This window comes from Marmota flaviventris, chromosome 14 (genome assembly GCF_047511675.1).
Source record: "Marmota flaviventris isolate mMarFla1 chromosome 14, mMarFla1.hap1, whole genome shotgun sequence".
In the NCBI taxonomy this organism is placed as follows: Eukaryota; Metazoa; Chordata; class Mammalia; order Rodentia; family Sciuridae; genus Marmota; species Marmota flaviventris.
Window position 1 is genome coordinate 89,049,657 of NC_092511.1, and position 19,220 is coordinate 89,068,876.

The 19,220-nt window shown below is 57.0% G+C and overlaps 1 protein-coding gene across 3 annotated transcripts; it reads right to left on the bottom strand.

The window, feature by feature from the left end:
* Positions 1-1,424: 1,424 nt before the first annotated feature.
* Arid5a (AT-rich interaction domain 5A) lies at positions 1,425-14,282 on the bottom strand. 3 transcript variants are annotated; one of them, XM_027919785.2, is made up of 7 exons: positions 14,176-14,282; positions 6,632-6,747; positions 5,797-5,917; positions 5,452-5,504; positions 4,922-5,019; positions 4,468-4,627; positions 1,425-4,093 (listed from the first exon to the last, which is right to left on the bottom strand). In XM_027919785.2, the coding sequence occupies exons 1-7, from the start codon at positions 14,177-14,179 to the stop codon at positions 2,879-2,881; spliced, it is 1,767 nt and encodes a 588-aa protein (XP_027775586.2). In that variant the 5' UTR covers positions 14,180-14,282; the 3' UTR covers positions 1,425-2,878. The 3 variants fall into 3 exon arrangements, with proteins under 3 accessions (XP_027775586.2, XP_027775585.2, XP_027775587.2); XM_027919784.2 differs by having other exon boundaries at positions 6,632-6,750; XM_027919786.2 differs by lacking the exons at positions 5,452-5,504; positions 5,797-5,917 and having other exon boundaries at positions 6,632-6,750.
* Positions 14,283-19,220: the final 4,938 nt, after the last annotated feature.

The following is a 19,220-nucleotide window of genomic DNA, read 5'->3' on the forward strand; positions in this document are numbered from 1 at the left end:
GCAACCCTTTCCATATATCTTTTTTTTTTTTTAATTTTGAGACAGGGTCTCACCAAATTGCTTAGGGCCTTGCCATGTTGCTGAAACTGGCTTTGAACTTTCAATCCTCCTGCCTCAGTCCCCTGAGCCATGAAATTTGATTTTTAAGTGTGGTCAACTGTATTTTTTAAAAAATGTTTAGCCAGGCACAGAAGCACACACCATAATCCCAAAGATGTGGGAGGCCAAGGTAGGAGGATTGCAAGTCAGCCTTAGTGAGATCCTGGCTCAAAATAAAAATAAAAACAGGGATATAGCTCAATGTGTAAAACTGCCCCAAGGTAAATCCTCACCTCCCATACACACATTTAATATTTATTCTTTAGTTGTAGTTGGACGGTGCCCTTGCTGTGGACCCTAGTCCCCTGTGGGCCTAGCGCTGGTCCACTGTGCTTGCACAGTACCACTTTGTGGTAGTTTCAAGGCTCCCCACATCCAGGCTCTGAGATCTCGGCTGCCTCTGCATGCACCCCTGAGGACACGCCTGACTGCCATTTCCGTGGCCCTGTATCGCCCCAGCCTTGCATGCCCAGTTACTGGGGTTTAAGTCTGCAGTCTGCGGTGCCACCACCCACCCTCTGCTCCACCTCGGCAGCTTCAGCCCTGGCCCTCCAGCACCAGGGCTTCCCGCAACCACCCAACCCCCAACTCCCGCGGGATAACCTCTCCCCCACCAAGCTTTGCACCCAGCGGTGGCCTGGTCCCACTGAAACTCACCGAGATGCAGCCTGGGGCCTTCCAAGCTACTGTCTGCTCCTGAGATCACGGTTCTCCTCCGAACCCCCTTCCTAGCCAAGTTGCCCACTGACCAGCGGAAGCACTGGCCAGACAGGTCCACAGCCCCAGGTACCCCGGACTTGCACCCAGACACCCTTCCCTTGTCTCTGAGAATGGGCTCCCATCTGCCCTTGTCCCCGGGGCACCAAGCCCCACCCAAAAGACCCAGAAGCCACGGGGCTTTGGTAAAGCAGGAGACCAAGGCTGGTGTAGCCTGGGTGAGGAGCGCCTGCAGCATTGGCCTGAAAGACTGTTTCCCTAGCCTGGGACACACCCTGCTCCCTCTGCTCCAAATTCCCAGGCCTTTTAGCTCTTGAGATCCACTTACCTGCTGCTACCTTGGGAACCGGATGCTCCCTGTTCTGCTTCTCCAGCTCCACACACACACAGCTCCCTCTGTCCCCTCTCAACCACTGCTCAATGCCATATTCTAGCAGGACCCTCCCTGGTCCCTCTATTTGAACGTGTGCATGCAGAAATGGGTGGCGGTGATAGCTGCCCAGCACTGTGAAGACACATTCAATACCACTAAAATGTACCCTTAGGAAAGGCTTAAGTGGCAAACATATAAGTTTCAAAGCAAACAAAACTGCACACACACTCAGCCCTTTTCCTCGGAAGCACCATTTCCATATGCTGTTTTATTTATTTGCTGGCCTTCCACCTCTCTGCAGCCTGCCAGCTCCTGCCGCAGGGGCTCCTGCATCCATCCATACACTTAGGACAGGTGCGCATTCCCCACACCTGCCTCCAGAGGGCGCCATGACCACGGTGATGAGATCTGTACCCAAGCCCTGCCTGGGCCACAAGGCCACCACTGTACCAGGTGAAGCCAGTGTTGCTCTGCAGGTGAAGGGGACCCTGCAGATCCCTCCCCATCCCAGGCAGGATACCTCACCTCCTCTCATCCAGGGGATGACTCCCCATGACCTGTGGAGGAGCATGGGCAGGACTCAGTTCCTCTGCCTTGTCACCCACTGGGCGTCCACAGGCTTGGAAAGATGGCAGCATGTGGACACATATGATATGGGTAGGTCACACACGATTAAGCTGGCATCTTGGTGGCCCTTAGGAAAGAGGTGAGGAACCAGGAGATGCCCCTGCAGAGTCTAAGTACCCACAACAGTGGTGACCGACACCCTGCTTGGGAGGCACCCGCCTCCTTCCCTGGCCACCCAGTTCCCAGTGCCAGGCATGTCCTGGGTTCTGTCATCAGCTGCCCCACCTGTGCTCTCCAGTCTGCAGCCGGAGCTCCCTACCGCCATGGCTCCAGCAGGCAGAACGGGCACTGATGGTGCAGACCCAAGGCCACCTGCTGGCCTGGCCCACAGCAGCACTGCCTCCCCAGGAGCCCTTGTGAAGCGTCCGCCATGAGGGCAGCCCAGCCTGGGGCTCAGGCTTACTGGTCAACACTGCCCCGCAGGCACCAGAGGGCAGCCTCGGAGTCCCACTGAGCCCAGGAGAGACCAGCCTGGGGCAGCAAGAAACAAAGTCCTCCTCTGCTGGAGTCACCAGGGCTGGCTGCACTGTGTGGCCCAGTCCTGGCCTGCCAGAGCCTGTCCCCTGCCTGTTGTGACTCCCAGTAGCCCCAGGCTGAGTCAGGGAAATGGGTGGAAGGCCCAGGACAAGCCCCAGGCCTGCTGGGATGAGCTCAGGAGGCCATGTTTTGCTGTGGGCCTGCTCTTCAGTGGACTGGTGGCCTCCAGATCCCAGGGTGGCTCCTGCACTGGTGGTCCCACCCACAGGCCTGTGTCCACCTTGTCTGTCCTTGCAAAGGTCCCACTGTACACACCTTAGGGCTGGCAGCAATCACACTGGGGTTTTTATTAGACTTTCTGTGGGAGACCTGGACGCCTCCGTCTGCTGTCCAGCTCCTCGGCCCCTCCCCTGCTCCTGGGCTCTGTTCTGGGGGGCCAAGAGGGAGTTGCCCACCCTGCCCCAACCTTCCAAGGCCTTGGGCTGCTTCCTGAGACAAGCCAGTTCCCACTGCCTCCCTCTTTGCCTGGGCCAGGCCACCCAGTGCAGGCCGCAGCAGAGCCACCAGCCTTCACAGCAGGCTGACCTACAGCTTGGTGTTGAGGTGCAGGAAGTGGGGTGCTGCGTAGGCTGCGATGGGTGGCACGTGCCAGACTGATGAAGCCGGGCCAAGTCTGTGGCGGAGGGTGCTGTCAAAGGAGGTGGGGGGGAAGTGCATCAGGCCAGCGGCCATGGGTGCAGGGCCTGTAGTGGCCAGGAAGTGGGCCGGGAAGGCAGGGACGACCAGGGGGCTGAAAGGGAGAGCAGCCTGACCCTTTAAAGGGTCTGAGGTGCTAGCGAAGTTGAGTGGGCACTGTAGCATGGGACCCCTGTGGCCGTCCAGCGGGGCAGGCCCCAGCCCTGGGCCCAGCAGGCACGAGACAGCCAGGCCAGGTGCTGTGGGCTTGGTCCTGCCCTCCTTGGCATCTGTCTCCTTAAGGAAGGGAGACACTGCCCGAAGTTTTTTGCTGCTGTGGGCAAAGCCCTCTTCTTCCCAGGTGCGCTTGTTGCCCAGGCCTGGGCTGCCGAGGAGCAGGGGTGGGGCCCCTGGGCTCTCAGCAGGGACTTTGGCCATGGGGGACACCCAGCAGGCTTTGGGCTTGGGGTAGAAGCTGCTTTTTCTGGAGCCACCTCTATGGAATGCAGAGGGACGGCTGGCGTCCCCACCCCACATCAGTGGGGGCTCTTTGGCCGAAGGCCCCTCTTCTTTGCCGGGAGGCTCCGACAGCACCCTGTCCTTCAGGCTGGAGAAGAAGTCCCGGGGGTGCCGGCTGACGGGCTTCAGCACCTCAGTGCGGCAGGCACGGAAACAGCCTGTGAAAACGGGGGCTGGTGGGCTGGGGCCCGCCTGGGCCTCCGCCACGGCCTCCACCCTGGGGGTACCACCGAGGGCCTGTGGTCCCTGAGGGGGCAGCTGGGGCCTGGAACTCTCAGCCAGCCTCTCGGGGCTCCGGGGGCGCTCCAGGGGCTCCCTGCTGGGGCCACCCGCTCCGTGGAGACAGCCCTCCTCCTGGCACTGCAAGGCCTCTGCCTTGCTGACGTGGGCCAGGAGCTTCTTTTTGGCCAGTGGTGACATGATGCCATGTGTCCCTTTGCAGAAGCTGGACAGGAGCCGCTTGTAAGCCTCAGGGCAGCCGCCGGCACCCACAAGGGGCAGAGAGGTCCCGGGCACTGGGCCCTGCTGTTCTGTGCTGTCCTTGGGGGGCTCCTGGCTGGGCAGCTGTGCCAGGTCTGTGCCCGTCTCGGTCTTTCCTGGCACCGTCTGGAAGGAGAAAAGGCCACGCTTCAGGGCTGGTGCAGGCCATGCCTCCGACCCGGGGAACTGCAGCAGCAGGGCTCAGGGGTGTCCAGGGGCCACTGTGGGCCTCTGCAGCACTTTGGGGAATATTTTCTCAAGGCGTCCAGTCCTCTGAGTGGACATGGTGTCTCAGCAGGACACAGGGCTGGGTGAAGGGGTGAGCTGGACTTCAGAGCCCAGGCATGACCATCACAGAGGACCTGCAGCCCCCGGGTCCTGCCCTCAGTCAGTCTGGGTCCTCCACAGCGGAGGCTCTGCAGCAGTCAGGATGGGCAGGAGGGCCCCAGAGGGGGGTGCAAGGGACAGGGGATGGGGAGGCTCCACCACCTGGGGCTCACCTGGTCCACCTGCCTCTCCTCCTTGGCCTTCTTTGGCCTCTCGGTGGCCCCGTCATCCCCCCGGGGCTCCTTGGCCACCTTGTACTGTTTCCTGGGCTTGGAGGGGGGCAACGGCTTGTCGTCCTCTCCCTTCAGGTGCCGGACGTACGGGAGGACCAGCCTGGGGAGGAGCGGGTGTGTCAGCAGGAGGCCAGAGGCCACCACACTGCTGGCCTCCGCCTGGCTACCTTTCCACTCCACCTCCCCCAGCAGGACTTCCCTCCATTCTGACCCAAAGCTGCCAGCTCTGTCCTGCCACCTTACGACTCCGGGCCCCATGAGGTCAGAGGGCACGTGCACGGAGCATCCGTTGGCCTACCCGCTCCCGCTCCCAGCCATGCTGTGCCCGGGCCCTAGGAGGGAAGCCTCTGGTGTCCTGGGCCCCCAGGGCCACGAGGTGGCCCTCCCCGCGTACCTCTCATAGTGGCGGCGCGTGCACGTGGCTGCACTCGTGCTGCCTGGGCTCCCCCCCAGCTCATCGTACACGTTCTTCCACAGGCGGCGGCCTGTCACCTGCAAGGACACTGTGTCAGGGCAGGGTCATGGGTGCCCCCTGGCAGTGGGGTCCCAGCAGCACCAGGTACCCTCGCAGGGATGGGGGCAAGAGACTCCTCCAGCCACGGGCGGGGGCGGGAGGCTGGAGGGGGCTGTGCGGCCGGCCAGCTCTCCTCCCAGGGCCCCTGACTGCTGGCCCAAGCAGGTTCTGGAGCACAGGAGGCAGAACAGATGGGGAGAGAGGGAAACCTGCTTAGAACAGCAAAGTACCCCAGGCGCACCCCTCCTCTGCCCTGCAGCCAGCAGGGCTGCGCTGAGGATCCTGGCTCTTCCTGTCCATCCGCAGCAAGGACAGCCCTGCTGGCTGGCCCCTGCCGCGGCCCTCCTGGGGTGCAGCAGGGATGTGTAGGGTCATGCAGCATGGCGAGGACTCGGGGGCCTTCAGCTTACCAGCTCGTAGGCCCCCAGCTTCTCCACCGCCTTGTGGATCTTCCAGAGGTTAACTGGAGGGAAGAGGGGCAGGGCCGCTGTCAGGCTCTGCAGGAGAGGGGAGCCTGCACCCTGCACACACCCGGACAGGGCCACTACTTGGGCCCTGCGTACTTCCAGCCCAGTGGTCAGTGGATGGAGTCCACCTCTGCTGATCTTGAACCTGCCGGGAGGCATCCTTTCTATTCGGAACCCCTGTGGGCTGGCAGTGTCTGGGGTCACCAGAGCAAGGGGCCTGCCCTGACAGTCTGCCTGGGTGGGATCCCCTGCTGGGCCCCCCTCCCTGCCTGCTCCCCCAGGACGCACTCTGCTTGAAGCCGAGATGGGGCACCCTCTCGATGGGTGTGTGCCGCTCCTTCATGAACTTGTAGAGGCTGACCAGGAAGGCCTGCTCCTCCTCCCGCTCCCTGCCTGCCTCGGGGGCGTCCTGGGGAAAGAACGGGCGGCGTGGGCACAGGTCCCAGCTGGTGGGTGGCTAGGCACACCAGAGACCTCTGTCTGTGGGGAGGAACAAGGCGCTGGCCCCAAGCCCCTGCCCTGGGCTGCACAGTCCCCTGCAAAGGCACCAGAAGAGGACAGGGCTCCAGGCAGGATGGGCTCAAGGACTAGAGTTTTTGGGCCATGCTGGCATGGAGCCAGCTCTTAGCGCCCAGGGTCCAGGAGCTTCAGAGGCTCTGGAGGCAGCCATAGGGGCAGCCCTGCCTTCTCCTGGACAGGGTCACTTCCTCATCGTGCCCCTGATTTGCTAATCTTCCTCTTAGCGCCTGCATCAGACTGAGTCCCTGGAAGGCGACTCCAGGCCCCTGGGGTGCCCAGGGCTTCTAGGCACCGTGGGCTGTTCCTCAGGCGACGTCCACTAGGCCTCTGCTGTGATGGCTGACAGCATCCCCTACCCCCGTGCGCCAACTCGATGCCAACTTGAATGGTGGGTGGGTGGAAATGCAGGTTTACATGAGAGAATAGTGCGTTTGCCTGGTTCACGGTCAGCATCCTGACCATCTTCCTTTGAAGGTGAGCCCCGGTCTGCCCAGAACTCACCGCTGGCAAAGGGCCCAGGATCCCTCCTGAGAGCTGAGGAGGCTCCCAGTCCCCCAAGGCTGAGGGTGGCAGGAAAGTGGCCCTGGGGAGTTGCGGAACTCACCTCCAGCTGGATGGGGCTCTGGCTCCTGCTCTGCGCACCATCCGGTTTAGGGGACGCAGGGGGCTCCAAGGCTTCGCCCTCCTCTGACTGTTTTCTTTTCCCTTTGACAGGGGGTGCTGCTGGGAGAGAGGGAGGAAAGGAGAGGGAAAGGAAGGAGAGCCTGTGAGATGCAGAGAACAGGGGCCACGGGCCATCCCCCCGCTCCCAGAGGTGTCCTTGCCTTCTTCCCACAGCATCCCCTGCCCACCCGTCCTGGCTGCCCTCGGCTGTCCCTCTAAACCGCACGCACACACTCCCAGGACTCACCCTGGACAGGCAGCCCCCCCCTCCCTGGCCCTCCCCTCTGCACCCGCCTCCTTTGTCCCTTCACTTCCAGCCATCTCCCCGAGTCTCTGAAGAAGCCCAGCCCAAAGCCTTCTCAGGGGCAAGTCAGGAGGCGGGTAAGACCCCCAAACCTGCCCACATCCAGAAGGAAGTTTCACAACAACTTGGTCAAATCAGGGATGCTACCAAGGCTCCCATGTGTGTGGTTCCCAAAGCTACCCCTGGAGCCTGGACAGGTGCTCTTCCAGGGATCATGCAGAAGAGACGAGTGCCCATTTGTGACCCATCTGGCCTGTCCCCAAGTACATGCAGCCTTCTAACTGCCCCTCCTTAGGCCTCAAACTGCCCTTAGTAGCAAGGGTCCTGAGGGCCCTACAGGTCTCTGCAAGTCCCTTCCCTGGGTGGCCTTCCCTGGCCCCAGCCAGCCCCAGCACGTCCCTCTCATTGTCGTAGCTGCTCACAGTCATCCTAGCAAAACTGCTTGTCACCAATGTAACCCTGATACCTCAGGGAGGCCTCCAGCCCCCACACACAGAGGTGCCAGGTCAACAGGAACCAGCAAGGCTCATGACAACCATTCATAGACACAGGGTCCATGTTGCTAAGGGCAGCCAGTCGTGTGCCTGCAGCTACAAAAACACAACCACTGGAGACCACCTGGGCCAGAAGGCAGGCTGGCAGCATCCCTAGACCAGGAACCCACATCAGATGATAGCCCTTTCTTGTTATTTTGGAATGAAAGGGCTCATATTCCCAGTTTGCTCCAGCTCCGGGTATTTGTACTGTCAGAAACCTGTGGGGTTCCCTCATCCCAGACAGGAAGACTCCCCTGGAACAGCGAGCTGGTACCACCAGGACCCAGGGCTGCAGGAACCAGAAGGAACCAGAGGCCTGGTGCTGAGATCTCTGCTGCTGCACAGCGTGGCCTTGGTTGTCAAGCACGACACCCTGCTGTGCAGGAAGGATCCCATTTTAAAGTAGGGGAAACTGAAGCCAAAGAGGTCCCATTCCTTGTCTCCCTGGTGGATCAGGGCGCAAAACAAAGCCCGTCTGACCCTGGAGGAGTGGCCACCAACCGGGGTCATCATCCACCTGTGCAAAGCCCTGATAAAGAGTCAACAAATCTGGAGGGAACAACCTAAGGCTGATCAGAGAGAGAGAGACCCAGGCCACCCGCTTGATGGCTTCCGAAATTCAAGACCCGGCCAGTCTCCAGGAATCCAGGAGGCTAACAACTGACCCACCAGAGCAATACCCTTACAACCAAGTTCTTGTGACTATGTGGCTTGGCCATTCCTTCTGTGAAATGGGAGAAAGGCTCAAATCCTTTGCTAACTCTCTGAATTCCAGAAGCTTCCGGGCCGTAAGAGCCCCTCTCCAGGCTGGCCCTCCTCCTCTCCCTGCCTGCCTGCTGCCTCAGATCCTGGGCATGGGCACCAAAGGACTCTGTCCATTTCTGAGTGTGACCTGGTTTCTCACGGGTCATGTTACCACCCCTGGACTTCAGAAAAATGAGTTGGCTAAGCCAGGCACAGGGTCACATGCCTGTAGTCCCAGCTACTCGGTGGGAGGCTGGGGAAGAATTGCTTGAGCCCAGGACTTTGAGGCCAGCCTAGGCAACACAGTAAGACCCATCTCAGGAACAAAACAAAACAACAACAACCACCAAATAAGGTGGTTGGACCATCAGAATCACCTGGGGGAGCATTTTTAAGTCTGATCCTATGTGGGGCACCCCAGCAGGTGGCCAGGTGGACTGGAGGACCTCTAGTCCCTTCTGATGATTCTGGTTCTGGAACCTGTAGCTCTGCCTGGGCCCTGCTCAGGGAAAACCTGGAGCTGGTCACTAGGGTTACCTGGAAAGGAGGTCACCAGTCAGAGCCACTGACACCCAGATGGGACAGGACCAGAGCTCCCGCCTGGAGCCACAAAGGGAGGCACTCTCTATCTCTGTGTCCTACTGAGTCCCCAAATGAACTTGGTCTCCATTCTCTCCCAAGCGCTTCAAGCGCTTTCCATCTGTCCTGGCGCCTTCTGGGCGCCCAATTCCACAGTTTTAGTGAGAGAGCCAGAAGAGCCCCTCTCTCCTGATCCAGGTGCCCCCTGTCCTGTCCCTGGCCACCCTAATCCCTCACATCTCTGATGATTTATAGACTGGGATTCCAGGCAAATCTTCATTGGGAAAAAGGGTTCTGTCTGCAATGAAAAATAAGTTGGAAACCCACTTCCACAGATGTGGGGCGGGCCCTGCCTGCCTGCCTGCCTAGTTCTGCACAGGAGGGAAGGAGTTCTTGGAGTGGGGACCCTGGTCTCCTAGCTTTACCCCACCCACCCCTTCATAACTGCCACTGCCCTGAGTCGATCTGTGAGGGGGGGGAAGGTGGATCAAGCTTCAAAAAGAAACCCTTGCTCTCTACACAAATGTCATTCAGACGTGACCTTCTCTGTCTAGGAAACAACAGTGACGGCGATGACGTCACTGTTCACTCATGACACATCTGGAGGCTGTGGCGTGAGGTGGGATACAGGGATCATCATGCTCTTCCCCAACCCTGCCTCCTGGGGGTTAGTGCTGCCAGTACTGACTGGGTGACCCTGCCCTCCCCCCGCCCCCCGTGGCTGAAATGCCACCCTCTCCATAATCTCAATGCTTTTAAGGAACACATCTGGGGCTATTTTGGGGCTTTCTATTCTGTTCCATTCACTGTCTTTCTACTCTATTCTGTTCATGGTGGAACACTGGCCTAGGTGCACTTTTAATTTTTGTAGCTTGGTGAGACTGTGCTATCTATCCACAGGGCAAGACATCAGTACTCCTCTTTTAAAAAGATTCCATCTGAGAGCTGGAGTGATGGCTCAGTGGCAGAGCGCTTGCCTGGCATGCATGAGGCACTGGGTTCGATTCTCAGCACTGCATATAAATAGATAAAATAAAGGTCCATTGGGGAGGGGAAGATTCCATCTAAATATTAGGAAAATTTGGTCACATTCTCTAAACAAACACACACAAAAATAAAAAGATAAAAAAACCAAATACCAATGGTACTCTGAATTGCATACCCATTTAGAAACTACTCAGAGGAGAAATCACCCATCTGATGTCTATCTGTCTTTCCGGGACCAGGTGCCTCCCCTGCCAGGTTCCCCCTGCAGCTCTGAGGCTCCTTGTTAAAGCCCTTGTGCCCTTGACAGTGAGTTTATTCCTGGTTTCCTTGAGTTCTATGCAGTTTGGCCATGGGGCTAGGGAAGTCCTGATCATTGAGGGCAGGACTTTACAAGTCCCCTTTGATTCGCTCACTTCTTGCTGGCAGAGGTCCCCAGGAGGGTGGGTGGTGGGGCCAGGAGATGAGCCCGGGTCCCTGTGCCCTAGGCCCTCACTAGCAGCATGTGAGGCAGGAGCTCTGCCCAAGGATCCTCGTGGGTTAGGAATCTGATTTCTGTTCCATTCCAAGGCTCAAGTGAGAGTCAAGCTCAACTACCAGATCCTAAACTGTGGTGGTGAGGAGCTTAGCTGGGTCACTCGCTCCCAAGAGAGTGTGCTCCCTGAGTGTGTGTTCTCACGCCCTTCTCCAACTCCCTTTTTTTTTTAAGTTTTTTTTTTTTTAATTTTTGTTATTAGGGATTGAACCCAGGGGTGGTTCCTCAGTCCTTTTCATTTGCCTCAGCCTCCTGGGATCACCGTGCGCACCACCGCACCCAGCCCCTAACTCCCTTTCTGCACCTGATACTCTACCAACTCAAATCAGAGCTCTGGCCAGCTTGGGCTTGGTGCCCTGCACCTGCCTTACTGACTCCTCCCAGCCTCACTGGGGGTATCACTCGTTCCCCCTTTAACAGCTGTCATACCTGGTGCCTCAGGTCACACAGCTTTCCAGTGACAGAGCTGGGATTCAGAACCAGAGCAGTCTGACTGCTCCAAGTCACTCAACCCTGAGCGCAGAGTATTTTAGGTTGTCTTAATGGGACTGGGGAGACCCCAGTTTCCTTATCTCTGCTCAGAGGATGCAAATTTGCCCACTCTCCCCACCAGCTCTACATCACATGACCCTGACACTCCCCTAACAGCTGGTCTGTGTGGACAAGAGGGGCAGGTCAACAGGCTTCAGGCCTGGGCAGAAAGAACATCTACTGTGTGCGTCAATCCCCCGGCTTCAGAGGCCCCCAGAAGCCCCGCCATCTTTGAATAAGGACTGTTGTGTTCACATCTTGAGGAAGGAAGGAAAACTGTTGTCATCCACTGATATTCCTTTAAGAGACTGCCACCTATTGCCACAGAGAGTAGGGGGTGGGCTCCTGGCTAGGGCTGTCTACTGGAGTGGGAGGCAGGGGTCCCTGCAAAGGACAGAAGGTAAAGGCATAGAGACTCAAATAGTCTCACTCGGACTTAGGGAAAGTAGGTGGGTGGGTGAGGGGAAGTTGGTGGCCCTGTGAGCCCACCCCTCCCCTGCCAAACAATGGCATCAGAAGAGAGCAGGGCAAAGCAGAGCTGGGCAGGGGGCTGGGGCCCCACACAGCTGCATCTTTTACCAATTCAGTCACTGATTCCGTGCCTCAGTTTCTCCATCTATAAGATGAGTGTGCTACACTCGATGGGCCAATGTTTTAAGTGGAAGAAAATGAGAAATGAGGGGCTGGGGTTGTGGCTCAGTGGTAGAGTACGCTCGCCTAGCTCATGTGGGGCCCTGGGTTCGATCCTAAGCACCACATAAAAATAAAAAGGATTACAAGAGAAAAGAAAATGAGAAATGAGGTTCCCCCCACAAACCACAAGGCGTGTGTGTGCACACCTCTGAATGAGAGCCACACCTGTCCTCCCCATCCCCATCGCATCTCACTGCACTACAGGAATATCAGCTTGTGCCTGTGGGAGGAGAACCTTGATCTCAAATAGCCTTGATGCCCAGAGAGGGGCTGGGACTAGTTAGAGGCCACACAGCCTGGAGGTGGGGGCCTGCTAACTGAGTATTACGCCCCACTCACTATTGGTGTGATGGGAAGGAAGTGACACTTCCTTTCATAAAAAGTCATGACTAGGAACACTGTGTCAATTACGAAAATAATGGCAACAGCAGCCTGAATAGCAACCAGCAGACACCGCCCCACCCCCTTGCCTGGGGTTGTTGGCTTCCATTTCTCTTAGGGAAAGCTGAAGCCCAAACAAAGACAGCCTTTGAAGCAGCCAGTCCACTAGGGGCCCAGGAGCAAGCTGCTGGCAGAGTTTCGGCATGGGGCTTGCTCCAGTGGGCAGTGAGACCTGTGGGGCGGGGAGACCTGCCAACAGCCAGCACTGAGGACAAAGGGGCTCGGCAGGGGACCTGAGGACTCACTCAGGGTGCAGCACTCACCATAGCCCAGCTCACTACCTAAGCTGGGCAAAGGGGAGAGGAACAGGGTCTGGGAGCAGCTGGGGTCAAGCCAAGAGCATTGCGAGGTACAGAAAGGCAGGAGGGCATGGGGGCACCAGAATGGGACACTGCCAACTCCTGAGCCTTCCCGGAGCACCCTGCCCCTCTTTACTCAGTTCTGGAATGTCCTAAAAGAACCCATCCCAGGATGAAGCTGAAATCTGCACTGCCTCTCCCAGCCCAGTGTCTGGGAGATGCTGGATGGTAACCTGAAGAGCTCCTTCTGTGGATGGCTTCCTGTTTCTCACCCCACCTATGGAGAAACAGGATGTGGGGGCAATTGACTTGTCCAAGCTGTGAGGCAGATCCCCTCCTGGGGCACCGGCCTTCAAGGGAAGGTGGGCCATTCCAGCTTAGTTTCCAACCAAAAAAAGAGACCCTAGGGAATGCAGAAAGAGCAAAGAGTCTTGGAGGCCTGTCCCTCCCAGTGCCAAAGCTGAGCTGGTCAATGCCTCTGCTTCTCTTACTATAAATCAAAGGTGAGGAGCTTATTCTAAAGCCCTTTCTACCTCTGCCATGTCCAGTTGGAGGCCCCAGGTGGGTCCAGACTACACTCTGTAACTCTGCTTTGGAGGTGGTACCTCCCAGCCACCATCTCCCACTCGCCTGTGCCTTAGCACCACCAGCAGGAGCAGAGACTCTTCGGGATGCATCAGTTCGTAAGAGTGGGGGCGTAAAGCACTTGTTACTCTCCTTGGGCCCCTGGGCCCCTCCCTGCTAGTCCAAGACTCTACAAACAAACAGATGCTGGGCCCAGAAAGCACATCGACCAAGAACCTCACTAAGCCTCGGGGTCCCTAGGTGCGGCTTGACCCACTGCGCTGGAGGGAGCACGGGCGGAAGGCTGTGTGACCCCAGCCAGGCAGTTACCCCTGGACACCGCGCAGCGCTGGAGATGTGGCGCCCAGGTTGCGCCCCCAGCTCCTGCTGAGAGCGAAACGAAACTTTCCCTGCACGCTCACTACCTGCATTTTGCCCTTTCTCCCCATTCACTGTCCTGGCCAGCACCCTGTCCCTGCTGGAGTGCCGAGGGAAGAGAAGGGTAAAGGCAGAAGAACAAGAGGAGGGCAAAGGGAAGCTACTTCTTCTCTGCCCCGGGTTGGGAGGATGGGCAAGAGACAGGAAAGGGGGAGGCGAGGGGACAGAAGGGAAAAGGGAAAGAGCAGGGACAGAGGGCCGGCGGCCGGCAACCGCCAGACGATCCACACACCCCTCCGCCGAAAGCGGAACAGTGGATTCTTCAAAGCGCATTGAGCAAGTTCTTCAAAACCCGCGCAGTCACTTTCAGGAAACGCGGCCGCAGTGGGAAGCGCCGCGCACCGCGGACCCGGCGCCTCTTCTCGGCGGCGCGGCGGGTTCTGAGAACCGCGGGGCTGTCACGGGGCGGGAGGGGACGGGGGCAGAGAAACTGCTGCTGACAGCTGTCACAACAAATTAGCTGAGACCAGCTCGAGATTGAAACCGCAGCAGGAAGTGGGATGACAGAACCCTACAGGGCTTGGTAAATTTCAGGCAAGAGACGGCGAAAAGAGTTTCGAAATAAACGCCCGGGAAGCCCCTGGCCGCCAAAACTTTTTGTCTTTCCTTTTTTCGAAGAGCGCGCGCGGACGCCCAGCCTCGCCCTCCGGCGCTGGGCCGGGGTGTGGACGCCGGGGTCCCGGCTCGCTCCGCGCGCCCGAGTCCCCGAACCCGCTCCCGCCCCGTCCGCCCCGCACAGCCGCACCGACCGCCGCGAGGGCACGAGGAGTCCCGCGCCGCAGCTCTCGCCCTCCCCGCGGGCCCCCGAGCCCCGTCCCGGGCCACCGAGACGCTTACCCATGGCGCTTCGAGGTCCCGCGTCGCCGCCCGGAGACACTGCACCGGAGACGCTGACCAGACCCGCGCTCCGGGCGCGACTGACTCGCGGCACGGCTCTCAGCCGCCTCCCGCAGCCCCGCCCCGCCCGGGCGCAGCCCCGCCCCGCCTGGGCTCCCATTGGCAGCCCAGTTCTTTCGGGAGGGGTCAGGGTCCGCCCCATGAGCCCGGGGAAGTCTGGGAGTTGTAGTGTGCGCCCCGCTCCCCGCCTCGCAACCTAGAAAGGGAGGAGGATCACCGGGAATCCAGACCGCGGCAGCCTTGTACCTGTCCCCCTAAGGGTAAAACTAGAGTTTTGGAAAAGTCCTCCTCGCTGTTAGCAATACACTGAGGACTGAGTGGGGTAAGCAAAGTGCTTTTGACTTTTTGACTTAAAGTGGTCCTGGGCCAAGTGGTTAGTGTTAGCCTCATAGGGGCCAGACTAATGAGTCCTTGACCTAGCCTCTGTGGGATTCCATAATGCCTGATGTCTCCAGCCCGACCTTAATAGCCAGTGTCCACATATGTCGTGCAGTGTGGCAGCTACAGGCTGAGCAGTGCAGAGTGGGGAGCGCCCCTGCTGAAGGAGATATTGGTGAGGCTTAGGGTGAGTTGAGGCAAGGAGAGATGTGGAGCCAGCATAGCAGTCACTTGGACCTGCTTGGATTGTAGGAGCGTCAAGTATCAGCAAATACCGTGTTGGACTTGAAATCTGTTCCAGCACATAGTAGGTACACAGAAGTTTCATTGATTAACACTCATAATAGCTCTTTGCAGTTCACACAATCATCATCCTCATTTTATAGGGTAAAAGGAAGGGAAGGTCTGGGAGATTAATTAACTCAAGTTACACAGCGAAGGTGGTGGAGCTTGAGCTAAACCCAGTCATTAGGGCCCAGAACAGAACAGAGGCCCCCAGCCCTATCTGCACTCCAACCTGTCTGAACTCCTTGCTGCCCATGAGCACACTAGTGCTCCTCTAAATTAATGGACCAGGCCACAGTGTGGTGACCCCAATACCTTGGCTGTTACCCTTTGGCCCTGGGATGACAGAACTCAGCCCAGAGCAGACAGCACTGTGGGCTCTGTAGGATAAACCCCTTGTCCACCTCCTCATAGGTTGGTCTGTAAGAGATACCATCTGCAGATTTGGTACAGACACATCATTGTCAATATTTATTAATGGCCCAGAATAATCACTAGAATGGTGATTCTAACAGTGCCTCCTACTTCCAAGATTACAAGTCACTGTTCCCTCCAAGAGAGCTAAGGCTGTGACAGAGACACTATCATGGGATGCCATGGGGAAGCTTAACAGGCTTCTAGCCCCACCACTGAAGCAGGCAGTACCACAGTCTAGGCCAGCCCCTCTCTGCTGGATTGGATGCCCTGATAGATGCAGAACTCACTTCCTTTACAGAGCAGGAACGCATCACACCACAGGCAGGTTATTCTGCTATTCAGGCAGCAGGGCACACTCTCACAGTCAGGGCCTGTTGAGCAGAGGCCCAGCAAGTCAACACCTGCCTGACCAACCTGAGAACAATATGATCTAAGTGTAATTGTATCCTAAGGCAATTATTTGCAATAGAAAGTAATTTACAACACCAATAAATCCTGCAGAGGAACCATATCTCTATTTGCCTCCCTAAAAGCATAAACATTTCCATTTCTCAAGCTTCTATCTCACACACCTCCACCTCTAGCCTGCAGCCACTTCCTCCTGCAACCACAGGATTTCGGCCCAGGATAGCCTGAGGGGGTTACCTAGCCCCTCAATGTCTCCAGAAGAAAAACAAACCATCACAAATAAACACATTCTTCCTGTAAAAACATTACAAATAAGTCAGTCTTCTTTGGCACTATTCCAAATCTAGTTCCCTTCCTTCCCCATTATCAGATTGGATAAAGTCTTCTAGAATGTTCCCTATGTATTTTCATAAATACACATATCCATGGTGTATAGTAAAATATGTATCTTTATTTGTGTGTGTGTGTGTTTTAAGTAAATGATACAATTCTTTTTTTTTTTTAAAGAGAGAGGGAGAGAGAGAACTTTAATATTTATTTATTTTTTTAGTTTTCGGCGGACACAACATCTTTGTTTGTATGTGGTGCTGAGGATCGAACCGGGGCCGCACGCATGCCAGGCGAGCGTGCTACTGCTTGAGCCACATCCCCAGCCCCAAAATGATACAATTCTGATTGTTCCATCCCACACTTGATTTTTCAATAATCTCCAGATCTTGGGGAACTTTCTAGTTACAACACAGATTAGCATCTCTCTAGTAGCTGCTGTGCCTTCACAGGGCTTTATCATAGTGTACTTATTCTCCTCTTAATGACACTTAATCTTTTTGTCAAGTACAAGAATCTTGCTGAGAACATTCTAGACCCCCTTACAACACTTTCCAAGCCCAGGCACTCCCAAAGTGTTCCCAGACACTTTGAGCTGAAGCTGACTTCTAACACCCTTGTTGGCCGTTTCTAAGAAGAGAAACTGACCCTGGGGGTGTTCTCACCCTGAAATTCTCAGATGATTCAAGATCATCTGGTCACCAGGCCCAGAGAGGTTAAGCAAATAGCCCAAGGTCACAGAGCAAAGTCAGTGCTGTTGCTTCTTCTGAAACCTGCAAAGCCATTCACTGCACTAAGAGAACAGAAACCCAGCCAGTTCTCTGCCCTGAGAAGCTCTGTTCCCAGGCTCAGCAGTTGCAAAAGGCCCCTAGGGCTTTGTTTTCAAAGGAGAAATGAAGCGGGAAGTATTTTTAACGCTGGCGCTGCCTTGCTGCCCTCCCAGGCTAGCTGTCCAGGAAAGGCCGGCTTCACGGTGGCATTTGCAACTCATGGAAAACAACAAACGCCCGAAATAGACGATACCCAAGCTCAGGAATGGAAAAAATTGGCTCATGGTTTCAAATGCCTCTTTTAGAAAAAGACAAGAATAGCTTTTGGCCTTTGGGGATAAGGGAGGGGGTGTTACTGGGATAGGGCTCAGTCCCCAATCAACAGGGCTAGCTTCCTGACTGAAAGAGGCTGGGCATGGTCTCCAGGGTTTGTGAATGCTGGCTTCCCGCAGCCCTCCACAGGGAGCCGCGGATGTACCTGCCCCAAGCTCCCTCCTGCCTCCCCCAGAATCCGGAGCAGCTTCCCTAGTTGGGTTAGGGCTGGGCTGAGGGCCTCTCCGTGACCCAATCACTTCACCCCACGAGCCCCAGCAGGGAGAAACCTGGGAGCCCGCACTTCCTGAGCCAGAGCCGTGAACAGTACCCCCCTGGGGGGCAGGGGAAAGCAGGGCCAGGAGAGGAATTTGGGGTTTTCTTCCCCTCTCCCCTCGGAGCTCAGGAGCTCAGGTCCCTCCTCTGGAAGCAGGGAATCAACCCTTCATCTAATCATTCAGCCAACATGTGTTTTGTGGTCCTACTCTTTGCCACACTGACCTAGACACCGGGACATAGCTACAATCAGAACAAAGTCCCTAACTTCCTGCAACATGGACCCTGGAGAATTGGTCGCTCCTTCAGTCACTGAGCTGAGGCCTGGTGCTGGGAGGGGTGACCAGGTTTACTCCAGCCAACACTGCACCTGCATCTCGCCTGCATATCACCCTCGTCCCTAGAAGTGATCGATATATTTGTCCTCAGAGTGCCCTTGAGGACACTGAGGGACAGACACTACTGTACAAATTCACAGGCTCCACCACAAACTGGAAGAAGAAGGCTGACTGTGTGCCAGGTGCAGGTGCCAGGTCTCAGGATCAGGATAACTAGAGTCATTCTATGTCACCAAGTGGTTATCTAGGCTGGAGATCAGCACAAAATGCACAGGACTACGAATTCTTAATAAAGGGGTCTGTGTAGCACTTTTGCATAGACCGAGATCTCAGCGGGCCCTTCAACCCTATGTTGTGTGGCTGTCCCTTTCCTTTGACAGATAGGTAAACGGAGGCATGCAGCGGTTATGTGACCTCTGTCCCGCCGGCCCCCGCACCCCGACGCTCCTCTGGGGCTGTTGGTGGAGGGCCGAGCAACTGCAGCGCACCTGGCGCCTCGGAGGGAACTACACCTCCCAGGATGCCGTGCAAGGGGGACGAGTAGGGGGCGGAGCCGCCGCGTAGTCAGAATGTAATTTCTTGGATTTAAAAAAAAAAAAAAAAAAACACGAGGGGCGGGTGGCGGGGAGCAAAAGTAAAGAGAGAAAGAATCAAAGCCTCGAGCGTCACGTCTAGGAATAGCCTCGGAGTCGGGCCAAGTCATTATAGACGATGAGTAATCGGGTTAAGTCATTTCTCTAAACACCATTCCTTGTAAGAGAATTAAAATATCAGCTTACATCAGAGGCGGGAGGCGGGCTGCAGGGCCCGGCCAGCGCGGCCAGAGCGGGCGCGGCTGCGCGGCGCTGCCCCTCCCGGGCGCGGCTGCGGGGTGCCGGGCGCTGCTGGGGCCGGGCAGCGGGGGCCGGGGCTCAGTTTACCCTGTCACCTCTGGCTTATTCCTAGCCATAGACTGGTCCCTCTGCTCAGTCTGGGGCTGTCTCCTGTCAAAGCGACTGGTGGCCCTCGTGGTGGCGGCCCTGCGAGAGGAATGAGGAAAGGGATTGGACCCGACAGATTTCTGGGGTTCCCCTTTCTTCAACGATCCTCCTGCCTGGCCCCCAGTTGCAGTTGACATCCGAGTAGCTTCACGCCAGCCCCCCAAAAGAAGGACTGGGGACATGGGGATGGGAAGTGAGGATCCCCGCTCTCTGCGGAGGTTCCAGTTTGCCTCTGACTTCCAGGAAAGTCACTGTGCGGGGGATGGGGAGGCGGGGTGTTCCTCAGTTTCCATTTGTCGCTTTTTCTCTTTGGTTGTCCTGTATTAGGAGGACATGGACTAGGGCACACCCAGGCTTGGGGGGTGGGGGAGGGTGGCTGCTAGCGCTGCTTTTGACATCCTGAGGGGCAGGACTAGGATGAACCTGGGAGGGTGGCTGATCAAGAAGCTGCCCTTGGTGGCCCTCACCTGGGTCCTAGGTAGATCTGGCCGCAG

Bases quoted from the DNA above. Each gene is read 5' to 3' on its own strand.
- Arid5a (XM_027919784.2), bottom strand. The intron at 5,505-5,796 runs GTGCGTCCTGGG...TCTTCCCTCCAG, and splicing joins CCATCTCGGCTTCAAGCAGA to TTAACCTCTGGAAGATCCAC. The intron at 4,628-4,921 runs GTACGCGGGGAG...GCTCCTCCCCAG, and splicing joins ACGCGCCGCCACTATGAGAG to GCTGGTCCTCCCGTACGTCC.